The sequence below is a fragment of the Podarcis pityusensis genome, assembly GCF_964106645.2.
Source record: "Podarcis pityusensis genome assembly, chromosome: 3".
Lineage (NCBI taxonomy): Eukaryota > Metazoa > Chordata > Lepidosauria > Squamata > Lacertidae > Podarcis > Podarcis pityusensis.
Window position 1 is genome coordinate 3,729,520 of NC_138026.1, and position 27,105 is coordinate 3,756,624.

The 27,105-nt window shown below is 44.6% G+C and overlaps 1 protein-coding gene across 5 annotated transcripts in view; it reads left to right on the forward strand.

Moving 5' to 3' along the window:
* The first annotated feature begins 3,881 nt into the window (after window positions 1-3,881).
* The window catches only part of TFAP2D (transcription factor AP-2 delta), a 43,091-nt gene continuing 19,867 nt past the window's right edge, over window positions 3,882-27,105 (forward strand). The window contains exons 1-3 of one of the 5 annotated variants that reach the window (XM_080997452.1): window positions 3,882-5,014; window positions 8,827-9,324; window positions 12,673-12,733. In XM_080997452.1, the coding sequence (XP_080853578.1) occupies window positions 8,860-9,324; window positions 12,673-12,733 (526 nt within the window). In that variant the 5' untranslated portion in view covers window positions 3,882-5,014; window positions 8,827-8,859. Of the gene's footprint in view, window positions 5,015-7,622; window positions 7,907-7,928; window positions 8,323-8,375; window positions 8,609-8,762; window positions 9,325-12,672; window positions 12,734-27,105 lie in introns of those variants that run through there. The other 4 variants (XM_080997449.1, XM_080997450.1, XM_080997451.1 and 1 more) reach the window with 4 other exon arrangements.

Here is a 27,105-nt window from a genome sequence, read left to right on the forward strand (position 1 = left end):
GAGACATGCTTGCTATTACTGGTGGTGCATAAATATATGAGCACTGTAGATGAGCCTCAATAATCTAAAGATTCTGACACTGTATTATTTATTGGAATGTCTCCATCAATTATAGACACTCCTAATATACGGTACATCTTTAATACATCACAGTCTACAGATGTTTTCATTCTCAGCTACCAGAGAGAAGTTTAATGACTGGATACTGACTCAAATATTAAAATGCATCTTGAAAACAATGTCAGAATAGTCTTCTTGATGAAAAAGCAGCTCTGCATCTGGTGTGATGTTTTCTCAGCCAGGAGTACTTTTATGGAGAGCCTGGTCAGGAAATCCTTGATAATCCTTTGTATAGTTGCCCCCCCCCCTTTTTTTTTCCTAAGAGACTACAAAACAAGTAGTGTTTGGATCAGTCACTCTCAGAAAAACTGGAGGCACTTCTATACTGAAGGCATTGTGAATTTGAAGACAATGAAATAGCACATCACTCACAAGATGACCCAGCTTAAAGAGCAGATTGTGTAGATCACCATAGGTGGCATAACAACTGTGCTATTTTTAAAAATCCCAAATCTGTGCTAGCTGGTACATCCTGTGTGAGGTCCTCTCCACTCCAGAGGTTCCTGGTTTAGCATCGCTGGCAAAACAATGTGGCAATACACATCTTGAGACACATCATCATGGTGGCTTTGAGGGCAACCATCTGCATTTTTCATATATATATATATATATATATATATATATTCCACATGCTTATATACAATTCTACCTTGGACTACTCTCTTAGCACTCTCTACCACTCCAAGCCATAACTGCTGATACTGGGGCTATCATGGGCTTGGCATCTCCCCAGGAGAGATTCCATTATGAGTCTTCAAAAGGGTACCTGTTTTTCAGGGTGCCTATTCTGTTCACTTTCAAAGCCATCCCTTCAGTGTATATATCCTGTGAATATGTGTATCAATCTAAGAGAATGGGAAAGTATATATCAATGAAAACCCCTCCCTCCCTGCCCCCCCCAATCCGTAGTGGTTAAACACTAATTAGGAAGAAAATCCACATAACACTAGTGCATGAAAACAATCAGTAGAAGCTGGGATTCTACTTGATGCTGCTGAAGAGATTTTCCCTTGCTGCTGGAGGCTGCAGCAGTCTCTCTTTGTGTGAATCTCCACCTCAAAGTGGTGAATGTTATTGGTAACATCCAATAATATTCTAACCTCAAGTCTCCCACAGTTAACTGTATATTCCCGGAGGGAGGGGGGACAAAAAATTATCTCTAATAAGAGATGGCACATCAAGAAGGACATCTCAGATGAATCCAAAATTATCAGCATGATCCTGAGCTGAGAGGATTGCAAGACTTGACCTGTATCACTATTCACAGGTATGAGTGGGAGGAAGATCAATGTTGCTATGTCTCTTTGGTGGAGTGGACATAGCGAAGCAAGTAGGATCTTTCTGAAAAGATTGTGGTAAGAGCAATACATATTTAAAGTGAATATTCATATTCCAAAGTAAACTAAATATTGTCTGAATGAGTGGTTGCATTAAAACCCATTGGCAGCTTGAGAAAGACAACCACACATTTGTTGATGAAATAAATAAAAAAATAGCAGGGAAAACTGGTACTACATTTCTCAACTTGTAGACGCTTGTTTCCTGTGACTGAGACAACAATTCACAGCAATGAGTAGAGCTCTTTCTCGCATTTAGGTTAGTCTCCCAATAAAGATCTTGGGAAAGTTCCCAAAGGCAGGAAAGGATTCTGCTGAAAGAACAGTTTCCCTTGACAGTATAGATAAAAGATGCTGAAAGCCACATAAAAGACAAAATCATAGATAGGGTACACCTTGAGAAACCATTATTGTGGGCTGCAGAATAAATGAGTTCAAGATCATTAAAGGTTATGCATGGTCCAAGCCCAATGCTTATGCAGATTACTTAAAAAGAGCTTAAATAACATCGCAGTAAGGAAAGTGACTTCAGCATATAATGATGGGAAATGAGGAAATCTGGGACAAACATAGAGCAGGGAAGGAGGTGTGTTGAAGTCTTTACCATTACTACAGCACCTTGCATAGACGCCAACTCCTAGAGGCTGAGGTCCCTTCAGCCCCCCAAGAAAATATTTGAGGGGGCCACCCCTCCCAAGTTGAGGTGAATTCCCATTCAAATGGTGTGTGCGCACCACATCATGTGATCAATTATGCAGTATGGAGCTTACCTGCCTCCCCCAATATTTTATTCAAGTTGGCACTTGCCAAGGTACATGGCATATAGTTGAATTAGAGACTTTGCTTCCTGCTTTTGTATTTATGAAGGGAGTGGGAGAGAGGGTAAGTTTCATATCCCCAGTACAGTTTGCTCTTCAGCTAAGGATAGACAAAAGACAAATAGATTTCTTCTGTCTCTAAAGGCAGAGACAATGGATGGCTCAGGAGTGGTCCATGGAAGGCAGGACTGTGCAGATGTGTGGCTCCTGGATAAAACAACAGCATTTGCTTGAACAGCATTTCTCTGTCAGTCTCCAGTTTTGCTTGCTTAAGCCTGTCCGTCTTTGGTGGTCAGAAGTGCTATAAGGGTGCCCATCCCCCAAAGAAGAGAGAGGGAACCAACTTGTGGGCCCAAGGATGTTGAATTACAACTTCCTGTTGGAATTACTTGGCAGACTGAGCACACAGCTTGGAAGCTGGCTGCTGCTGAATAATTGTGGCAGGTGTGGCCTATGCTTCCACCATCACATTCAGCCTGGGCTGAATGGAGTTGGTGTCCAGAAGAAGAAGAAGAAGAAGAAGAGTTTGGATTTGATATCCCGCCTTTCACTCCCCTTCAGGAGTCTCAAAACGGCTAACATTCTCCTTTCCCTTCCTCCCCCACAACAAACACTCTGTGAGGTGAGTGGGGCTGAGAAACTTCAAAGAAGTGTGACTGGCCCAAGGTCGCCCAGCAGCTGCATGTGGAGGAGCAGAGACGGGAACTCGGTTCCCCAGATTACGAGACTACCGCTCTTAACCACTACACCACACTGGCTCTCCAGCCCCATCAGGAGAGCCACAGATTGCCCATCTCTCATCTAAACAGGAACCTTTCAACAAATAAGTCTGAATGGATGGTGGCTCCTTCCCAGCCTTTCTCCCACAAACAGTCCTTGATGTAGTAGGGCAGACATGTCCAAAGTCTGTGGCAGTTTACTTATTGGGGTCAAATCCTAAAAAAAGCTCAACTACTTTGTTCAGCCCTCACGCATGTTCACTTCATCAACTTCATCAAATCTGGCCCTCTTTGAAAAAGGTTTGGGCACCCCTGACTTAGGGGAAATTATGGTAGTGCCTGTGGATCGTAAGATGAGTCAAAGAATCCCAACAGAGAGTGGTTGGGAGAAAGAAGGCAAAACTGATAGTGTGGAACAAGCTTCTCGAGCTGTCTCTGAGAACTGAATCAGCTCCTCTTGGTCACTGGTTACTCAAACGGAGGAGCCCCCCAATATATCCCACAGACTCTCTAATTAAAATAGAGAGAAGGGAAGTGAGCAATAGCTTAGGGTGGTTTCCGCAGCACCACACAGTAAAACCACAGCTTTGGCCTTCTGTGTTCTGAATGCCTTGTTTTGAGAGAAAAGCCAGGCGTTCAAGACCCATTTCTTTCCATAATCCCGCAAACTGTCAAAGAAATCAAAAGTGCCACTGAAATCCTCCCTCACAGGCTAAAACTGAAAGAAGTCTTCGAGAGAATAGGCTAGCTAGAAAACTAAACTACACCTTGGGAGTGCCCTTCAGTACACACTTACTTGCGAGGAATTCTCATTGATCCCAGTGGGACTTACTTCAGAGTAGACCTGCATCTGTTAACTGTAACTTATTCAATTATTGCGTCCTTAGGCTGATAGTCTAGCATTGCTTTGCTTAGGACGGGATTGACATAGTAGGAAACAAGGCGTTCCCTTGTTTTTGAGAAGCAATCAATCGGTTGCTTCACAGCTTTGACTCCGTTCATCAATATGGATTTGGCCAAGATTGTGGAGGAGAGGGTGTGTTTAATGGTTTGTTTCGAGAGCAACACAAATCGAGGGCGTAGGAAGGACTGTAGCTCAGGGGTGACGCATCTTTGCGTGCAGAAGATCCCAGCCAGGTTCAACCCCCGACATTTCCGGTGTGTGTGTGTGTGTGTGTGTGTGTGTGTGTGTGTGAAGAAGACCCTTCCGAGGCCCCGGAGGGCCGCTGCCTCTCATTGTAGATGGAGACACGGCCGAACTGGGCAGAAGGCAGCTTCTTACGTTCCATATTAAAAGAGCTGGCAGGACAAATTCATCTGTTCTGTCTGGCTGTTCTTTAAACGTTTTCGCCAGTCGGGGCAGAAACCTTGGTCCTTGTTGCCGGTCTGATCCAGGATTTGGTAACCCCGCTAGTGTTTACGCGACGGTGGAGGAGTGCCTTTTTTGTTGTTGTTGTGGAAAGGGAGGAGTTAAATCCTCTTCCTGAGGAGTCACTGCTTTGTCGAGGAAGTTGTTTCCATGCCTAGGAAACTGTCAGTCTCATTTCTGCACGCCTGTCTTGCCTTGTTTAGGCTGTAGAAAAGTGAAAACAGCTCTCCAGCCTAAACATGGACAAGTAAGATAAAACATGCAAACTTTGTCTCCATTTGGCTGTTTTCTTTGCCAGCATGGGAAAGGGCGTCGCGCGTTTTCTCCACTCGCTTTTCCTGCGTCGAACTGACACTTTCTATGACGTTGGGGGGAAACAATGATTAAGTGTCATATCACACCAGGTTGTCAGAACCCTTACCTACAGAGTTTCGTGACTGAATGTGAACTAGATCCTCAACTCTTAAGACCTTGCAGCAACCGACCAATTACTAACCTACGCTTGATTTCAAGAACATACGAAGAGCCTGCTGGATCGGGTCACTGGTTCATCTAGTCCAGCATCCTGTCTCACACTGGCCAGTTCGATGCTGATGAGAAGCGCGCAGACAGGACCTGAGCGCAAGCGCCCTCACCCCACCTGCGATTCCGGTATTCAGATGCATCACCCTGCCCCTGGCAACGGAGGCAGAACAAAGCCATCACGGCTCGTAGCCGTTGGTAGCCCTCGCCTCCTCCCTGAATTTCCCTAATTCTCTTTTAAAATCATCCAAGTTGGTGGCCATCACCAACTTGGGTCTTATTTCCTATGGATCTCATCTCCAAGTAAGCGCACCTAGGTTCGCTTCCTGTCTATTTCCATCTTACTCTCAAGGTACTCACTTAGAAGTACGTCCAGTTGGTGACAAGAAGAATCACACCTGAGGTGTGCAAAACTAAACTGCTTTTAAAGCAGCAGAACCTCACTTGAAATCCGTAGGGGTTACCTTCCAGGTGAGAGGGAAGTATAGAGAATCGGGCTGTAACGATGCTATCCTCCGCACATTCTCCTGGAAATCCAGTTTGACGTGGGTAAGGTTTCCACACAAACAAATCAAGTATTTAGTTGTCCGATGTTACACTTGAATAGACGCATTTGAGTGGAACCTAGCCATGAACAAGATTTCTCCTTTCTTTGGGTTTAGTCTTTCTTTCTTTCTTTCTTTCTTTCTTTCTTTCTTTCTTTCCTTCTTTGTTCCACGCTTCCGACGTGCGCATCTACTCTTGCGAGCCAGAAGGACGAGCCAGGCTCTCATAAACCAAAATAATACCCTTTGGCGTTATAGATGATCATAAACCAGGGTGGGGTGAATAATCGTGGTTATCCCAAGAGACTGGTGGCTCTTCTCGTCTGGTGGGCAAGCAGGATCCTTTAAAAGGAGGTGACTTGAGAGGAGTCCCTGCTCTTTCCTGAAGGCGCCTCCGCTTAGGAAGCGGGTGGACGGCAGCGTCTTAACTGGGGTAGGCTGATCACTGGACAAACTCAGTCTTTGCAGGAGAAAGATTTCACTGATTTATGTACTGTCTCCCATTTCCTAATCTTTACCACCAAAGTTGCCCAAAGCCTGGGAAAAGAAACATTAGAGATGTCAGTAATTAATGGAATTTCCTGTTTAAAATGTCAGGGTGTAATTACTTTCTTTCTTTTTTCTTTCTGCGAAGGAGTTTTAGAACCCCCCGCCCCACCCCATCCCGTTAAAGAGAAGGTTGGGGAGGCAACAAAAAGTGTTTGCTGCTGACCCCTGTGCCGGTCTGGATAATCGCACTTTTCCATTTCAGACAATGCATTTCAATTCTAGTCGTGTGCCTTTGTCCATTTGGATAAAGAATAGAGGCTTGAATGACAGCTCCTGTTAGCCTGCATGAACAGATACCAATAAACACTCCCCAAACCTGGACCTTAAAAAAGAGCCACATGTCTGTTTGCCTGCGGCTTATTATTAAGACACCTTCGCGGTTTAAACACTTAAAAGCGAACCAAATTAAATGGCAATTAAAAGCGAGTTACACCCGCTTCTGTCTCCAAGGCTTGTAATTTAATCTCGCCATCAGCAGAGAGGCACAGCAGCGGCAGGAAATGCCATTTGCCTCAGATCCTTCCTTGGAGCATTCGCCAGGCGCGCCCTGACGAGCGAGAATCTACAGTTGCGGTTCCTCCGAGCAGAAAACGGGGCTTAGATGATTCTCCCGCAGAAAGCGGACGCGCCCCCAGAAATTAACTCCCGGGATGGTTGCAAATAAATAGATGCACGTAGTTTTAAACTCGGCCATAATGCTAACTCGGCCATAATTAGCTGTCTGAAAAATAAAACAAATCGCACTTCAAATAGACACTTCCAAGTTGGGGCGGGAGGCTCCAAATCTTTCTCACCTTTTCGCTCACAAATCTCCAGGTTTTTAGCTCTCTTACCCCGTGTCATTGTGTGGGTGCGGGGGCGCGCGGGGGTGTCTTCCTGCTCCCGGTATCGCCCTATATGTATATATATGTATGTATTTATATTATATATCTCTCTCTCTAATGCACGGCAGCGACACTTAACCGCAGTGACACATTTCAGATAAGTTGTTTCTTTGAAATTCTGTTTCAAAACCCAGTGTGATTTCATCTAAGTTGCCCCATATCGAACAATCTGACTAAGGTGGGGGGGGGGGCGTGGAGGTGGACTTCAATTCGATTTATTATTTTCTCTAAGAAATATAAATGCGCTGGTGTAATTCGGAGGACGGGGGAAATCCAGTTACATACACGCTAATCTTGTGTTTTGGTCAATATGGGGGGGGGGTGGATAGCCACAGCCAGCAAGAAGAAACACTCACCAACTGAAAAAGGATGGTTTTAATTAATCTAGTTTGTTTTATGTATTAGCTCTAGTTCACCTCAATCATATGTTCCTAAAAAGGCCCCTTTCGAAAAGATTAGGTCCCACATTAGCCTGAGTAAAGTGGGGGGAAGCCTTCTAAAAGAGTGAAGGAAAAATGTATAAAAACGTTGAAAGAACCTACAGTTCCTTATTAGGCGAAGATACAATATTTATTCCTTGTCTCCTGGGATGAAGCTGCTCTATCTATTGTCCTCCCAGTTCTCAGTGCTGATGCTTAATTTTCAAAACTTCTATATTACCAAGGGACCTACGACATCAGCCAAAGAAATACCCTGCAAGTACAAAATCTGATCCGGGGAGCTGCTTTTGTGCAGAGGGAAAAATTGTTCCTACAGGTTTTTAAAAGGGTGCACGGTGGAAAAAAGCGAGAGACCTATGCAGACACGTTGCAAAGCCTCTTTGTGTTTAGATAGAAATACTCTCTATATGTATATATATTTTTCACGTCTGTGGGAAACAGGAGAGGACTGTAATTTTTTGATTTTTAAAAACTGTTCGTGGTTTGGTGGTTGCTTTGGTATCTTTTCTTTCCTTTTAAATTTGGAGAAGGGATTTAATCAGAGCCTCTTTCGGAGAACCCAAAATGTCAACTACCTTTCCAGGACTCGTCCACGATGCGGAGGTATTTTTTGTGTGTCTGTGTGCGTGTGTGCGGATGTGTGTGTGTGCGCGTGTGTGCGGATGTGTGTGCCTATGCATGTGTGTGTGTGTGTGTACGGTCGAGTGTGCCTGTGTGTGGTTGTTTCCATTTTTTTGTTAATCCACATTGGACCGTTACATTTAATTATAATCCGGCTTCAGAGAGAACTTCGAGAAGTAAAGGGCGAAAATTCGTTATGACATCTGTCGCCAGGAAAGGGGCAAACCCATTGCCGCATTCAAACGGTTGCCGGAAAGAAAGCAGGCTAATGGCCCCAATAATGCCTGAAACGGAAGGTGGCAAATACTATTAATAATAGCCGGAGAGAGAGAAAAAGAGCGAGAGCGAGAGAGCGCAATGGGAATCCGGGGGCCAGCAAACGATCGACTCCTACTCAGGTTGTCGGAAGGGGAAGGTTTTGGACCTAGATCTTTTACCAAGAAGGGTTAAAGGCATGTAGGGAGTCGAGCCACACCGAGAGAGACGCGGTGCCTGGTGTCTATCGAGAGAGACCTATGTCTGCTGAGAGAGTTAGGACCGTAAGAGGAGGAGATCAGTCGCTTGAGACGGATATGGAGTTTTGCAGCGTTTGTGTTGGGTAACTTTGGGTTTCCTCCGCAAGCAGCCATCACAGTGAAGTAGCAGCTTTCTTTTCCAAGCTGTGTGGACGCCTCGCTTTCCTACGTAGGGGTCTCTCTCTCGCTCCCTCTTTAAACCTCTAGTGCAGACTTGCAGGGCACCAGCCCAAGGTGTATGGGGTTGCCGGCGCTAACTCTAGAGGAGCTTTGGCTAGGGTTGCGGGGGGGGGGGGAGCTAGGCGGGACAGGGTGCTGTTGGAGCCCCGCTCTTTTCCGATGACCAGCCTGCAGTATTTGGGTTACCTTTTCCCTTCTTCCTTTCAGATACGTCATGATGGATCAAACAGCTACCGTTTGATGCAGCTGGGATGCCTGGAGTCTGTGGCCAACTCCACCGTCGCCTACTCCTCCACGTCGCCCCTCACTTACTCCACCACCGGCACTGAGTTCGCCTCCCCCTACTTCTCCACCAACCACCAGTACACCCCCCTGCACCACCAGTCCTTCCACTACGAGTTCCAACACAGCCACCCGGCCGTCAACCCCGACGCCTACTCCTTGAACTCGCTCCACCACTCGCAGCAGTACTACCAGCAGATCCACCATGGAGAACCCACCGACTTTATCAACCTGCACAACGCCCGGGCGCTCAAGTCCTCCTGCTTGGACGAGCAGAGGAGGGAGCTGGGCTGCCTAGACGCTTACCGTCGCCACGACCTGTCTCTTATGAGCCATGGCTCCCAGTATGGGATGCACCCCGATCAAAGACTCCTGCCAGGACCAAGCCTTGGGCTGGCCGCCTCGGGAGCAGACGACCTGCAGGTAAATCACACGTCGCCTTCCCGCCGCACCCTCCCCCCCGCCGCCGCCGCTGCCGCAGACCGGCTCCTGCTCCCACCCCTGGCCCGCACTCGCCTGTCGCCCACCCGGCCCCCGGCTGTCGAGAGAGAGCTCGGCGACCTTCTGGTCAGGAGAGAAAGTGCTACGCGGGCGGAGGAGCCTCTCACCTGCGAGCTGCCTGCGGCCGAGGGCGGGCGGGGACATTAGCTAATCCAGATTAGACAGGCAGAAATCAAAGGTCGCTCCCCTAAAGACAATCGCATCCCTCCAAACACCCCCCACTCCGCTCTGCAAAATTAAAACTGAACCACACAGGCAGAAATATCTCTGAAAGAGAACTGCACAAGAGCAGTAGCTCATGGAAGGCGACCGTGGGCCCTACCTACGGCAGTGAGGGAGCCAGCAGAAGCATTCAAAACTAGCTGTAAAATATTGAAATAGATCTGCAAATCCATCCATTCGTTAACCCAATCATCCGCTCCCCCCCCCGTTCACATACGCATGCACACCTCTTCCCTAAATTTCTCTCCCCCTCCAACGCAAACACCTGTTTTTCTCTTCCTCTCCAACATACTCATCTGTTTATTTCTGTTGTACCTCTCTTTCGCTGACTGTGACACACACAAATCTCTAGTTTTACAAAATTCGAACGTTTCCTAGTCAAGAAGCTATCAGCATCAAGGGAAGGTGCGTTTTGATGGAATTAATTACTTTTAATACATAGTTACAATGTATTATAATAACTAATTATAGTTGTAATAATTAATACATAGTTATAACGTTACTGTAAAAGTAAGAGAAAACGTGAAATTCTATCAAGCCTATTAGGAAGGAGTGTAGTTTCACGCAATGAAGTGGGTCCTATTTACTTACAGAGAGTAAATTCTAAGTTGCTTTTATTGTCCTTTCTTCTCCCCTCAAACCCGTCCCCAGATTTCTTATCAAAATATATATATCTATTTTCCTCTCTGAGGATAAAGAAAATGTTTGTATGTGTACCATATAAAAGGAAGGCCTCCCACACACATATTTTGGAATTTGCACAAGAATAAAATCATTTGGGCCCATGAAGAACAGTTCCCTAAAACCTGACTTTCTGCATTGAAATTCACTCAATCATTTTCCACGCTTCTGTCTCTACCCGCCCCCTCCCCATTTTCAACAGGGCTTCCCTTATGTTCCTCCTCATCACTCCTCTCCCAAATCTGCCATTCACTATTTCCCTTCACTAAGACCTATTTACTCTCCTTTTTTTATATAACCACGTCTGCTGCTGATTTTTTTAGCTGTACATTTTTTTTTCTGTGCGGAGCACAAAGCCTTGTATTTTTTTTTCAAAAGGAGGGATTAGAGACGTTTGCAAGGCAGCGCACAATGCCTAAATCCTGTGCAAAAAAGCACCATAGTTTATCCAATTTTCGACTTAGTGCCATTCAACTGGTCACTTATGCAATGTCATCCGACCAAACAACGCGCTTCCCTTCCAACCTCCTTTTGCCGAGATGACTGAGATGGCAGGTTCATGCTTAGGAATCATTTTAGCGATTTTAAAAAATCATTTTTTGTCTTAAAATTAAAATGGGGAAGTGAATAGAAGAGGTCGTCTTTCCTTCTTTCTGTTTTTAACGCTTTGTGGGGGGCGGGGGCGTCGAAGCGCTACCAAAAAAAATGCCACAAAAATCAAATTTAACAAAACCCTGTTTTGGTTTTGAGTTATGCATGATGCATAATGTCTGTTATACTCATTATACATGAGTATATTTCCTTATTTCCTTACATCGTCTTCAGTTTCTTCACAGTTACAAATGTGGGGTTTCGAAAGTGGCGAAAGTGGGGGAACCACTATTTGTGAATTTGCATTGATTTTTGTAGCTTTTTCTTTTCGAGGCTTGAAAAGAAGCTTGTTGATTTCAGCTTCTTATGTTTTATAGGGGAGGTTTTTTTGGTGACAAAATGGGTTGCTGCCCGACCAAGGTTGGAGGAAGAACTCCAACTCGTAGCCAGTCTTTCCCTTTTCTTTTTCATCTCCGCCCCCGCCCGCTTTCCACTTTCTTCATCAACATATGCCTCATTTCTAATGCAACAAATGTAAATATACTTTCCCCTGCTCAGAATGTTAAGTGAAAGTCCAATAGTTTGGAAGGCTGTTTAAGCCAGCCTAACAGATGCAAGGAGTCTTGGAGCCGGAATGGGCATCTTTGAGACCCCTAAAAAGATTTTCCATGGGCAACAAAGGAAACTGTCACACCTTTTCCCATCACCGCTTTAATTTATGCTCAGTCGCCTAGTTTTTCCCCATATTGATTTCATAATCACTTTAAGGCAGAACACTAAAACTCAAAAGAGGCCTTGAAAGGGGTTTTCTAGGCCAGCGTCAATATGCCGAAAAACGGGGGGGGGGGGGGCTTGGGGAAGAGAGAGACGGGACTGTAAAGGTTGTTTTTGTAAAGTGGGCTTTTTATTATTATGCACCGACTCTTTCTCCGCATGTACTTAACTCTTCACGGGCTGTTGAGTAGGTTAACACCCTTAAGAGGCCTCTTTCATGTCCAATACCTCGTTTGTTTGTAAAGGAAAATGCATCTTTTAACACATTGCCACTGGACAAAAGGACTGAGAGGTTGCGTGGAAGAAATGTACACACACATAGACAGAAAAAGGGGGGATTTCTTCTCGATAGAATTCGTATCCCAACCTAAAGCGAAACCAGAGTATATGGAACTCAGTTTGTAAAGTGTTTTGACCAGAGAATGTTGAAATCCCACTGAAGTTGATAGCAAAATTCTCAGTCGTTGGAATGGTTCCCTGAACAACGTAGTCTAGAATTTAGTCCAGTCGAGGAATCGAAAAACACCCGATTGTTCCCCTTCTGCCGCCGTTCTTTATAACTCCCATTTCTAAGTCTGGCTTTTACCAGTCTCTGCAAACTGGTCCTAGTTGTGTGACATGTGAATGCTACGTTCACTTAACGCGTTAGACATGGACCTTGAAAGGGGTATATATGTTCCACAGGTATGCTGCCACTTTCTTTTAAAATTGTTCTTTTTCCTCCTCCAAAACATCCCTTCAAAAACTTTCCATACTGACTCTCTTCCTCTTTGCCTGCCAATCAATCATTCAGACAAAAGATCATATCTGAGAACAGAGTTTGTTTGTTCTGGGAAGAAGCTGTGCTATTCTATGGTTTTTGAAATATTTCGTAGGAGATATATTCTTTGAGTTGCAATCTGAACATAGTCACTTCTAAAACGCATCACGTTCGATGCATCCAGCCATGCAATTTATCTGTACGGATCTTTATCTGATTTTATTTTATTCTCTTCATTCAAGGGCTCAGTGGAGACCCAGTGTGGGCTAGTGTTGAACGGCCAAGGTGGGGTGATAAGGAGAGGTAAGCAAGTTGCGAGTCCTATATTTTTACTTATTATTTTAACAACAGAAAGCCTTAAAATTGTGTAGTAACCACTAGGGCCAACCTCCAAACAAATACCGGAGTTTGTGACCGGGTTCTGGGTGCCTTTTATATCCATGTAATTGCCCCCACCCCAATAGAAACAGAAGAGGCGTTAAGGAAACGTTGCCATCATGTTTAGTGTGCAGCTCTAGGAAATGAAAGACGACCCCCGCCCCATTCCGCTATGCTTTCTACTTGGGATGATCTTGCGATGCTGTTTTTGCCACCTGCGTTTCCCATTTCATTTTGTGCGCGCGCGTGTGTTTTGTAAACTTTTCAACTCAGTATGCTGCTGGTACTATTTACGTAGGGGGGGGGAGGGACACAAGTAGAGCTTCAATGACAATTTGCGATGGAAATTTTAAAACCGAAGCGTAGCTTTTGTAAAAATCAGGATGTGGTCTTCTAGCCTACTCTGTATCAGAAACCCGAATTACTGGCTTTTGCAGGGCGGGGAGTAGCACCAGCCATAAGCTCACATTTGGATCCTACGGCAACCGGTGAATTCAATGAGGTTTACTCCTGAGTAGACATGTATAGGAGTGCACTGTAAATGCACTGGGTGAATGAAAGGGGGTGGGGTGGTCAGTTCATTAAGTTGCTTGAATCGCAAGTATTTTAGGGAGAAGGCTCTATAGTGAGGCCAATATGTTACCGATCTGATCAGAATGAAGGATAATAAAAATGTCAGAGAACAGAATTTATTCAAAGATTACATCTGAAAACGGGAAAAAACATCTTTTCCCGAAATGTGAACAAATTAATAAAGGGAGGAAGTGAAATGGGGTTTTCCCCATATATCACCGATGACAGGGAGACAAGATGAAACTATTGAAACCATCCTGTGCTTACGCTGAGCGCTACCTAGCCCATTTGGGCCACGAGTGTAATATAGGCTGATTCCAACAGGATTGCTTCAACTATAATTTACGATTCTGTTTTTCAGATAGTTTTATTTATTTTATTTGTTGTCATTTGGAGGAAGAGTAAACCAAAATGAGCAAGGGGAAATTTTCTTCCGTCTTGGTTAAAGTTACTGAAATAGTAAAAAGGTCATTACAACTTATTTGACGCATAAAAATATGGAAAGAGCGCACAGCAACACGCTAGTGGTGAAATGTCTTTTGAATCCTGTCGGACTGCAGATATTCTAAAGGTGCGGGTAAGGAGGCGGTGGCAGGGATACTTCTGGTGCTGAAATGGACAGCTCCTTGGCGGTGAGTTTTCCTAACAGCGAGGAAGCTTGACCGTTGAGCGCCTGCGGCTACTTTATAACAGTCCCACTCCAAAACCCTTCTGAATGTTGAGGGTTACAATTCTAGGAACTGGGGATCTGTGAAAGCCACGTCATTTTCGTCTAAACAAACGGATGGATTCTTTTTATATTATTGTTAACACTTTGGTCAAGGTCTGCAGAAACGTAAACTGTAATATCAACCATAAATGGCCCCAAATCTATTTTTTTCCGTTTCAATGGATTGTAAATCGGTTGTTTTCCCTCACCCTTTACACAAGGCTGTACCTTCTGATTTTTAGAATCGTCTTAATGTGCGGTATTATTGTGTGGTTTAAGAAATATAAATAGAGCTAGGGGTGACACATATATATATATTTTTAAAGTTACATTTGTTGCTTGCATACTGGAAAAAGAGCAAGGGTCTATTTCTCTGGAGTAATCCATATGGAATGTTTTGACAATATGTTATGCATTCTCATTCAATCATCTCCACCTTCCTTAGCGCCAGAGGTGGGGAGAGGAGTTGCATGTTGGTTTCTTGTATTTAGGTTCATATTCATTATAAGCAAGTGCGCTTGCTTCTTTGGGCTGGATCCTGACGGGAGAAACGGGCAAATGCTGAATTCCCATCAACTGAGGTGCTGTGTCTGTAACTGCTTGACTGGACTCTAATCTCCCATCTGAAGGAGGTTTTTCCTCTGAGTCCTTCTTATCGAGTTGATGCCGTCTCCAGCTCTCTCTGGCAAGGAGCTTCCAATTACCTGAGCGACTGATTGTAGTTAAGCATGGCTGCTCTCTCCCTCCTTACCGTTCCGTTTTTTCAAAAGGCGACCGAGTCATTCAAGGATTTAAAGGCTGATGGTGAAATCCAGCATGAAAATGCAAGGAGGCTGTTTCTCTACTCATCTTAAGAGCTGAATGGCTCCGGCACCTTGAGCCCCCCCCCGCCCGCCCCCATCCCCCGCTCTCCGTGCAACGCCTCTTGTGAAATCAGGGACAAATATCAAAGACGAACCTATACGTTTCAAATGAGTCCTCGAAATACATAATAAATATTTTGTCAAGTGAGTCTTAGGGAAAAAGTGTTAGCAGTCATCAAGGCACGCGGATCCCGAGCGCTGTGGAACCTTCCGCATAAATCAGCGGGGCCCTTTCTTTTTTCTCTCTCTCTCGCGCTGCATCGATGCAAATATATGAAGCCGGGCTCCCCTCATATTTTAAGCGTTTGGTGTCATTATCTGACGGGGGGAAGCGGCTTTAAGAAGAGAGGGAGGGAATTCGAGGGGGGAGGGAGAAAAGATTTCACTTTGGGAAGAAGCAGGAGGAAAGAGGAAGGGAAATCTAACTCCATAAAGACATAAAAAACACCCTTTAATTTCAATATAGAGGAAAATGAACGAGTTGAAAGGACGACTCCAAAATACTAATACTGTTTACTAAACAGGTGAGGAAAACTGGTAAGGACTATAGAAGGTATAGAACAGAAAGAAAGTGGGGAAATCCATGTATATTTCAAACCGGGCCTTCTGGCCCTACAGCCAAGATTGCCCAATGGTTCTTCGAAAACTAACCAAGTGCCCCTACTCCCCGCCCCGCTTCCAACAAAGTCCTCGGCCCGAGCCCGCCCACCCCCGTCTGCTCAAAATGCAGCCTCTTGCCTGCCTCCTCCTCCTCCTCCTCCTCCTCCTCCTCCGACTAGGCCTGTCCCAGCTGAGACATTGGAGGTGCCCTGATGTGGAGTGTTTGCTTTTTAATGAGACCCGGGCAGGAAGGGGCCTTTTCTTTTGTGTGGGTTTGGGCGGTGGCGGTGAGGGGGGCGGGAGGAGGTCGGGGCTGCAGGACTGAGGTGTTGGCGAGCTAATTACCAGCCAGAGCCAATATTTGCCCCCGATTCGGTGGCCGAGCTCCCACCGCTATCACTTCCAGTTAATGGTGTGCAGGATTTCGCCCGGAGCTCCGCTCCTCGCACCATCACAACCAATAATCTTTACTTTACCTACTGCGAGCGTATCGATAGCTTCTCTAGCCGCAGGCGCCTGCTTTGATATGGTAATCTTTCTGAGGGCCCAAATTCTGCAGAGATCATATTAATGTTGTACATACAGACGAGTGAAGCTTTGCCTTAAAAGTTGAATATTCAGATCGGCCCTTTCAAAAGAAATCTCTCCCGAAGATGCAACCTATTTACAAGAGTCGTCTGCAATTTTTAATCATTGCTGAGGATGGCGGCAAAAAGAAACATCTTTTTCACTCCCCGCCGCCACGCCCAGTTTTCCTCCCCTCTATTTTTATAGTTTCTTAGAAATCAGTTTACTGTTTTAGGAATTCCTCTCTAAACGACAATTATCAGTCTGGAACCTGCTTTTTTTCTTTTTTAAGAGTCTTGTATGTTTTGCTTGCCTGCCTTGGAACGAGTAAATAAGAGGGATAGACTGGTGGCTTCAGCACTAAATATTTTGGAGTCCTTTAAAAAAAAGACAACACGGTGACACTTGGCCCTCCTGTGTCGTTTTATGAAATGGCAAACTCAAAAAAAAGGAGAAGGGGGGGGGCGGCTCTTGTTTCGCTTTGTGATCATCCATCTTTCCCTGCCCCAGGCTAATTTCAGAAGCTTAAATACTGCTATCGCCTCTGGGCCATGAAGAGAAAAAGGCCCGGGCTATCGGCACACTCTCTTTCTCGATTGCCCTTGGCAACGTAAAATACAAACTACTTTGAATCAAAACATTTTTGGGGAATTAATATGATCTGAACTCTTCCCGTTTTAAGAGATCTTGAGTTTGTCAAATCGCTTAGAGGTGACTGACATGAGAAGGCTGAGGCATTAATGCGAAGCTAGAAACATTGTCAGATCTTATTTGATTAAAAAAAATAAAAAATAGAAAGGCTCTTAAAAGTCTGAGCATCAGTCACCAAAAAACCAGCCTAACCAATAGAGAGCCTGGATAGACGTCCCCCTTCTCTGCCTTCTGCCTTTTATGTGTTTACTTAAGGCGCTGCCTATCCCTTGCAATCCGGGGTTTGATCGTGGTCCTTTGATCTGCAATTTTAATTTGAGGCACTTAATGATGAAACTGCAGCCTAATGACTCATTCATTGGATGCGGGGGGAGAGGGGTGGAGAGAGTTTTTATTAAGGGGTGGAGTGAAGCTCTAGAGGGCAAATATCTAAGACCAAACAATCTCTTTCTTTCTTCCTTTTTAAGGATAGCTCCAAGTTTTGCATTTATGGTACATTCTGGCAGAATATATCACGACGCATATGTCGTGTTAGAAAAGACCCTGTTCATACTGGGTGTAGAGAATAGGGAATTAGGCAGAGAAACCAGATGGGACAGACGAGCCACCGTTTGTTTTACTGTAAACGCCTAAACAGAAGGTAAAACCTAAAGGGACTTTGTTAGTATATCTCGCAGAATATTCTCCATATCGGCGCGGGGAAAGATAAGACCTGTCTATCATATCCATACGGCTATTCTGTGAAAGAATTACATATAGGATTCAATCCTACGCGACCCTTTTGCATTTATTTGGCAGTAAGGCTCACTTCCAAGCTGATATCCAGAAGATCGGACTTCGTTAAATTAATTTCAACAACAAAACATGTGCTTAACTATTTTATTCGAATCAGTGGCTTAAAATGCTTGACTCCGGCTGGTTTGTGACTTTAGCACCACAGCGTTTTTCTCGAGTACTCTCAAAAGCATTAGCCACATTTAACTCAGCAATCGTTTCACAACAAACCTGTGAGGCAGGCCAGCGTTACTACGTCCCATACCTAAACTGGAAGGAATGCCTGAACCACCAGTTTGCCTAAACCAGGCATGTCCAAAGTCCGTTTGGGGGGCCTAATCCGGCCGCCGGTCGGTTTAATTCGGCCCCCACAGGCAGTTCCCCCTTTGTGGTTCTAAAAAAGGTCAACAACTTTGGTCGGCCCTCATGCATGTTCATTTCATCAAATCTGACCCTCTTTGAAAAACGTTTGGACACCCCTGGCCTAAACCACCCGGCAAGGTTAGGGATGAGGTGAGGTTGAGCGGATCGTAGGCATATTTACTGGGAAATAAATCCAGCTAATCCGATCCCTCTTCCTAGGACGAAAGCAGGGTTGTCAACTTAAATAAACTATTGGGGGGCTGGTAAGCCCCCCCCCAATAATCAGCCACAAGACACTATTTGAATGGCATTGCCCATTAATTTTGGGGGGGGTATGGCCCCATCCAATATTTTATTGGAGGGGGCCGAAGGTTCCTGGGCCCCAGATGTTAGCTCATATGGGAGCAAGGCGTCCAACGCGAGAGTCCTACACCCACATTCTCTGGTCTATTTTTGCTTCACTATAGCTGTTCTGTTGAATTCTATTTGACTATTGTTTTTAATGTGGGAGTGGGTTTAAAAAATGTGTACACATTTTACAACAGTACATATTCCAGCAGAAACATGTCCAAGAGGTTAATCTTTTTGAAAGGATGTGCTCTGTTAGACCTGATCCACCACAGGCCTCTTCTGTCTCATAGTCCTCTCCCTGAGTCCTTCTCTCTTCTCGACTCCAAGTTACGCCTAGCTCTAGTCCTCAACCGCTTTTCTTTCCATCTTTAAATATTGAAGTAAAAACAAATAATATTAATTTCTGCTCCCTCCATTTCAAACCCCTAAAACCCTTAGTAAGGAAGCCCCACGGACGCTTTCCCGAAGCCGGCGTGGAGTCTCTGCGGAATGCAGGGCACAACTGAGAACCCTGTTTTACGGGGGTGGGTGGGATGGTCTTGGCTTTTACAGCTCAACATGAAGGGGTTTCAGTGTCTCCTAAGTCCATGATCGGTCAGAGAAGAGGAGGACCCCGGACAAAGGTGTGTTTAAACACTTAGAAATTGCCTAAAGACCACCAGAAGCATCACACACGCATCTCAGAAAGAGGCGGTCTACAACAGAAATTTGGGAGTGTGGCTTGTCTCCTGTTTGTCAAGATACCTGATATTGTTTCCTGATCGCCCCACCTCGGCCAGTCTGGGCCATCTTTTAAATGGTAAATACGTTAGTTCCTGAAACCATTGTCCCAAGACCTCCCGTATTCTTTCACAAAATATTCTCTTTTCACTAGATTTGTAAGCGAAAAGAACTACTGGGAGAGGTTTTTTTCAATATACTTCCTTCTGCAGAGGAAATATATGGGTCATTAAGAGTCCAGATGGCTTTTGGATTTCTTTCCTGTACTATTTCAGACATGTGGTTTTTTATCATGTGTTTGTGTTTACCTTGTGCACTTATGAAGATTCATTTTATTTATGACACCTTAGAATTATTATAACACCTCCGACACCCACCACCACCCGTTGCGCATCCGCGGGGTTTAGGCGCGCGTAACTGTGCTGAGCTAGTGTCCCGGTCTCTGAGAAAGCAACCTGAAGAGACCGGGCGAGGCTGGCTTGCTTCGCCAGCCGTTCTCTGTCGGCCCCCTTAGATTCCAATTCCCTCCCCACTCTTTAGCTCTTATCTGGCCAAATCTTGATAATCCCATAATACGTATAATTTGCCCTTAATGTATTGTCATTAACGCTGCTGTCTCTTTTCTCTCTCTCTTTTTTTTCCAGGAAGCAAATTGAGTCCCATTTAAAAGCCCTAATGCGCTTGTTTAATTAATAGTTCCAGCCGAGCTGGTTTCAAATGGAGTCACAACAATAAAAAGAGAGGAAGGGGGGCAGGAAAGGAGAGACGTGAGGCTGGGTGTGGGGAAAAGCCTGAATGGTTCGTGAAGGAAGCCGCAAGAAACGCGCCCAGGCAAGGGAGGGAGCGGCTGGAATAAGCGCGGCTGGGTTTTAAGAGGGTACAGCTTGCGGGGGCGGGGGAAGGGTTGCTTGGCTTGGCTGAAAGATTAGCAGCCGAGTATCTCAACAGTTGCCTGGGCTTGGGACTCGCGGGTCACGGGAGCGTCTTGGGAAATCCCGCCCCAAACGAGGGAGTACTGTATTAGGATTTCAAGCCATTTCCCCCATTCACTTCCATGGCTGTGCTCAAGCGTTCGGAAGCCCCTTCGATTCAGAAGTACGTCGCAGCAATCCCCTTGCGTTGCTCACCATGGGAGCACAGCCCGATCCTTTGCATGCCTTCTTGAAGAAAGCCCCGCTGTGTTTTGGGGGATTGCTCCCAAATGCTGGCAGCCTGAGTTGAATCGGTCTTCTCTTGGGTTGGGCTCACGGTTGGCTCCAATAAGCGCCTTCCCAAGCAGGGATGTAAACCCGCCTCATCCCAAACGTTTAGGTGTAACAGGTTGGGTGGGCTGTATTGCTTTCTCTGGCCAAGTACGAATAGGCTGCAGTCCCAAACGCAATTTCTACAAGTCCCACTGCATGGGGAAAATCCAGAGGAAGTTGGGCGTGCTAAATCCTACTTACCTAGGGAGATGAAATACACAGACAAGCATCAAAGTTTACTCCAAAGTAAACCTTGCTTACTGGAGATTCCTTCTTTCCCCACCCCCAACCCCATCATAGGCAAGGGGCTGTGGTTTCCATAAGAGTGAGGTATAGGTAACCTTTTCAAGATTGCACCAATTGTGTGGAATGAAGGCCTTTGGGAATTTGTGTTTTAAGGAATGTGTTTATGACAGAGGCGTTACTTGGTTTCTACAAAACTAATGCAACTCATATCAATTCTGTAATGAGAGGTTATAAAGTGCTAGAGAATTATTGCAATCCAGCTGAAATACTGAGGCTATGCTAATTTTATTCCAGTCCTAAAGGTGGTGGAATTAAGGATGCTTCTTCACTCTATGTGCTGCTTCATGTTACATGGCAGCAAAAATGCATTTTATTTGGTCTTTGTCTTGTGGTGTGGAGACATGGCTGATCTCTCATGTGCTTAGAGGTGCTTCCAAAATAATCCTCCTCTGAATTTTCTTTGCATTATGAATTGTGCAGGCTTATTTTTGAAAGAGAATCAGTGTATTCAGAGTCCTCCATTCCTCCACTTTTTTGTTCCCAAATTTTCTATACGGTGCTGTGGGTCCATGGTTTGCTAAAGTTCCTTCATGTCTTCACTCTGTCCTGCATTACCAATGCATGCATGCGTGTGTGTGCATTAATTAATTGCATTGATAGAATTGTACACACAGTTGTATGGATTTTCCTTTGTGCAATCTTTTACTAATGGAAAGGAGCACGTTTTGTGCACACCAGTGAAACATTGCAAAAAAAGAATCTTGATACAATCATGGAATGACAACTTCAGGGTTGTTTTTCTGCAATGTTTTCTACACAGGCATGTGTTTACTGTATTCCTAAAGTAGATGGGGAAGACCATGACCATGAACTGTAGGAACTGAAAGTGGAGGCAAATTGTGCGTTTTCCAGTCCCAGCAAAAGGTTTTTAAAATTCTCCTAGTTAAACTGAAATTTTGGAGGAGTGGCACCATCAAGGCAGAGCAAGCCCTCAGAAAATAAGGGAATTGGATAGAGACCCCCCCACACACATATCCTTAAGCTGAACTCAGTTTTGTAAAAAAATATATGCACAGAATGGGAACTGTTCCTGTGATTTCCACTGTAGGGGGACAGATTTGGATGGTGCAATAGGCAGCATGATGTTTTCAGTCAGATCTACATGGAAGTTTAATCATAGATGAGTAGAATGCAAGGATATTGTGACAATGGAATGAGAAACAAAGGGATTTTTAAAAAAAACAACACTGATTCAAGTCACAATTTTTCTAACATTCCTAACCCCCCAAATGCTTAAAAACAAAAACAAAAACCCTTACCCTTGAAAATCCATATGAATTGATGGGCTATATATCCATCTAGCCCAGCACTGTCCATCCTGACAGGCATCTCAGATTGAAAGGTAGAAGCTGACATGTGAAATGACCTCTGCCTGGGACCTGGACAACTGCTAGCTAGGTGGGCACACCTCCTAATTTGGTGCAAGGCACTTGCCACATTCCTGTGTGAATGTAGCCAGGGGGTGCTAGGGGGCAGCTGTTGCCCCCCCCCAGTAAATAAATATAAATACTTACCTAACGGATACCTAACGGACCAGTTGCATCACTGCCCCCCCTAAAATAAACCCTAGCTACGTCCATGTATTCCTGTTGTATTCTGTGGCACATTGTTTTCAATTGAACTTCCAAATAGCAGCCCAATCTTAATTAGCCTGAACCTTCCCCTTATTTCTGTGTTATTTCCAACTATGGAGGATGGAACAAGCTTGTTTTCTGCTGCTCCAGAGGGTAGGAACAAAACCAGTGGAGTCAAGTTACAAGAAAGGAGATTCTGACTAAACACTGGGAACAACTTTCTGCCAGTAAGAGCTGTTAGACCGTGGAATGGACTCCCTTAGGAGGTTATGGACTCTCTTTCTTTGGAGGTTTTTAAGCATCCATCTGTTATGGATGCTTTAGTTGAGATTCCCGCTAGATGACCCTCAGGATCCCTAGATTCTCTGCAATTCTATGATTCTATATCTGTGAGATACTTACAGCGCCTGGTAGGTGGAAAGTGTGCTTACGGGGGGGGAAATGTTGGTCAATATGTTTGTCATTCCAAGAAAGGTGTTGGTTTTTGAAGCCTATATAAACTTTTGGGCACACCAAGAAAAGACCTCTTTATTGTGGCCGAGGTTAGCAGTTATTATGCAGTTTGCTGTACCAGCACATAAATACTTCCCAATGATACAACAAAGCCGGGCTGTAATGTTGGCACATGTTATGGTTATAATTTAGAATGTTGTTTGTATTCAAGGTCACCCAATCTCAAAAAGCATATTATAGTGCAGCAAAAGGCAATTGAATTGACCATAGCATTTTCTTCCTTAGAAAGAAAAGCTAAAGAGATTTATCTTTTTAGTTTAGAAAAAAAGGTTGTTCTTCTTTCACTCCCTCTGTACTATTCCTTATTACAGTGGTACCTCAGGTTACATACGCTTCAGGTTACATGCACTTCAGGTTACAGACTCCGCTAACCCAGAAATAGTGCTTCAGGATAAGAACAGAAATTGGGCTCTGGTGGCGCAGCAGCAGCAGGAGGCCCCATTAGCTAAAGTGGTGCTTCAGGTTAAGAACAGTTTCAGATTAAGAACAGACCTCTGGAACGAATTAAGTACTTAACCTGAGGTACCACTGTATAAACAGCTCCATGATTCATGCCTCCTCCTCCACTCACTGCACCGTGTCCCACCTTGTCCCAAAGAAGGGATTGATTTATTCCATCTATTACTGTACTGCTGCTATCTGAGGATATGCAGGCTGGATCAACAGTGATGGAACTTGGGGTCTCAAAATCAGCAGCACCCTGCACAACAGCAAAATGTGGTGCATCCCCTTCCTCTCACACTCCATTCTAAATCACAGTTGTGGCATCACCCCCAAGGCTCCGTGCCCAGTGCTGCGGAATCAGCCGCGCTCTCCTAAATCCACCTCTGCTCAGGAAGGGACCTCACAGATCTGTGAGGGCTAGTCCCAAGTACATGTGCATAGGCTTGCAAGCAGGGCCGTCTTTAGCATGTGGGCCACCGGGGTACAAAGATCTGTCCAGCACCCCCAAATTTAGTTTAGCCATCCCCAAATTAACTTTTATTGAGCTTTTTGGGGAGGGGGGAAGCCAACATTGTTGACCTTTTTTTAGGGGGGTGAACTCAAAGTTTTGGAGTTTTTTGGGGGGCGGCAATCGCTCACCTGTAACAACGACACAGTGAAAAGACTGCTTTTGTTTCCTGACTTGTCGGGCATATTTGCTGCTGCTGAGTAACAGAGCAATGGAGGAGCGGGGCGAGGACTTTTGCTCCTTTCCTTTTCACTGCCGCCAATCAAGAGGGACCGGTATACAGTAGGTATACATTTGGGGGCCCCCTAAAATTTGGTGCCTGAGTGCCCTGCACCCCTTGCACCCCTGGGTAAAGATGGCCCTGCTTGCAAGCCTAGACATCACATTTCATCAAATTCTTCCTTGTGTTATGCCAAAGCTTGCTCTAAAATATTTTAGAAACACCTTTTTTAAAAAAAGATTGCAATCCTTTCCACACTTTCCTGGGTGTAAATCCCACTGAGCACAATGAGACTTGTTTCTGTGTAGCTAGCATAGGATAGTTGTGAAGTCCAGTTGTCATGAAAAAAACCCCATCTATCCTATGCTAGCTACACGGAAACAATGAAATCTATTTTTGAATCCAGCTAGGATTTTAGGATAAAAGTTGAGCGTCTGCTTCCCAGGTGTTTTCTTGGACGAGAACTGAAGTATATGGCAGATAGTTGGATGGCTCCTTCATGGAGTGATTTTTTTTTCTTGTTTAAAATGTATAGACTGAAACCTTCATTAGCCAAGAAATCATATGCCATTATGGGAGAGTATTGGTTTCGTTTTTATTTATTTTTAAAGAGATAGTTCTAGCTTTCACAGTTGGGGATAGAAACATCAATCATAAAGACTCAAAGTGCCAGAAGTCACTACAAAAACCATTCTTCAGTAAATACTGACTTGAATTCTAGACAGTTAATACTGGAAAGGGCAGAGATATTTGCCACAGGAATGCAGAATCCCATGGTGAATTCAGTGACTAAATAAAACCTGGCTTTCTGCCCCACATTTCTTGCTAATTATGATCTAGCAGGATGCCCATTTTGTCTGAGTTGTTAGGCTTAGATCTAAAGCTGTAGTTCCTCCCCAAATCCCATTAACACCCCACCCCTTCAGCCTCCTTCATTTTGACCAACAGGAGTGACTTTTGGAGTTATCAGGGGCTGCAATGGAAAGGGAGTCCAAAAATGGCCCATTTCATGAGCAGAGTTCTTCTCTGGCTCCAGCTGTTAGTATATAGTAGTTAATCCAGCCTTTAGTGGTGACAATTGGCATATACCATTCTGGATGTTTTCGCACATTACACACAAAGTCCACCAACCCACACCCCATGCTTAGTGATGACTTGATGTTTCAAAATGTGTACATAGATAGAAACAGGAGGTGTGGAAAAGGCATCGCCCCAGGAATCTGCTGCCCAAGGCAACTGCTTCATGTCACTTCATGGTTTGTGGATCAAAGCTTTGGCTCTAAGGTGCTGTGATAGAGACTGGGACACGGTGTTTAAGAATCATCTCATATTCCAGAGTTTTTGAAGCTGGGAATGTTTCGGGTCATAAAGCATGAAAAATGAGGCATGGAATTCAATCATTAATGTAAATATAACTTTTGAATCCATATTATGCTGTTTATAAAGAGTGGGATTAGTAGAATACAGAAGTTTCTCCAAAACATCATTTCAGTGGCCGTGTTCAGACTAGAGACAAATTGTAGTTTTTCTTCTCCTGGGAGTGGCACCATAGGGCCATCATGGCTCGTAATGAAGTCACTTACATTTTCCATCCCATTGCTGATTCTGAAAAGCAGTTTTTGCCCTTTTGTAGTTAGGCACCCTAACATCTGCTTGAACAGTCATGACAGTGGAATAAAATGTGTTCCTATCATACCACCTTTAATTCTCCTGAAGAGAGAAAAGTATTGTGTGCCTAAGACTTCACCCTTGAAAATGGTGCATTGCCTACTTACGTGCAGTTAGGGAACTTGCCCCACTTCATCAGGGCTGGTCCTAGTGTTGGGCAACCTTGGGAAGCCTCCAGGGAACATTTTTCTCCTATCAAGCATGTTAAGCATGATAGGGAAGAATGGTGGGGAAGAGCGTAGTATCAAAGGACAGTGACAGAAGAGAAGTCGGGCATCCAAACCTCAAGGATGCTGAGGAGAAACCAAGGAGTCAGCTGAGGGCAGCACCCCTGGAGATGCTCAAGAACTGGCTGCTGGCTCTTTCCTCCAGAGCCAGGCTTTCCCTTTGTTCAGTGGGTGGGCTGTGCAGCTGGTGCACTGAGGTTTCCCATGAAGCCTGCCCAGCAGGCTTAAGCCATAATTTGGACAGACCCTGCTTCATATCTTCATTATAGTTCACTGGGAAGTTCCATTTACCATCCTGCCCTTATGTCACTGGATAAGTAATACCTTTTACATTCCCACAACATTTCCCCTTCTCCTTCCTATCCTCATTGGCCACGATCCAACGATACAGCTAGCTCTGCATGCCCAATGCTGATTTGGACCTGTGCTAGAGCAGTGGCTCATACCTCAAGGCAAAGCACTTTTGAAAACGGTGAGGGCTTTCAAAAATACTTTGAGATGTGGCATGCTGGGGCCAGTCACTCCAGGAGAAAATGTCAAAAATCCCACTGGGCACATTGAAACCCCCAAGGGGCTCCTCAAGTTAGTAATTCTTTGGATATGGCCATTGTTTCTGCTCAGTGTTGTTTTACAAGGCATCGTTTTTTGAGTCAGTTTCATTTTAGAAGACTACTGTGGCCTTTCTGGAATTGATGCATTTTGCTGAATGATAAAGCCTGCGCTGAAAAAGAAAAAGCAGGTGGGAACAAAATGTTTTCTTATTAAAGGAGCAATTATTTATTCAGCACAAATTGTTTGTGCACATATGGGTTGGATTGTAAAAGAGAAATATTAATATTTCATTGCTGCACTTCCTCATTGTTTGTAAAATGTAGACTTAATTTGTCTCTTGCATTGTAATATAAAGATCTATGGCTGCAGGTAATTCTCTACCTGCCTACGAGCAAATATATCAAGAGCTGAAATAAATAGTACCTTCCAATATAATTAACATCATTTACACATTATCTTTCTGAACTGAAATCTGGATACACGGGAAGACTATTATTTATTCAAAGCTTATATGTAGGTGAAAAAGCATTAGCTACAATTTGGCAGGGGGAGAATTTGGAAAAATAAAATAATCCCCCCCCCCCAAAGAGTTCAACTAGTTATGAAGCCTGTGTTTTCCTTTGAAAATACTCACATTTATTAAGATAACTGAGTTTCAGTATTTTGTTGGTCTTTCATTGTTGGTCGTTTAATTTGAGACCTCGTTTTCTTTCCTAAATGGCAATTAATAAAATCACTAGTTAGATAGGGACAGAGATATAGACACAGATATATTTTCTAGTGAAGCCCCTATTATAGTGACAGAGTGGTTGGCCATAGATTGCTGGGACCCCTGAGCAGCAAGCAAGGAAGCAGCTTGTCTCCCTGTAA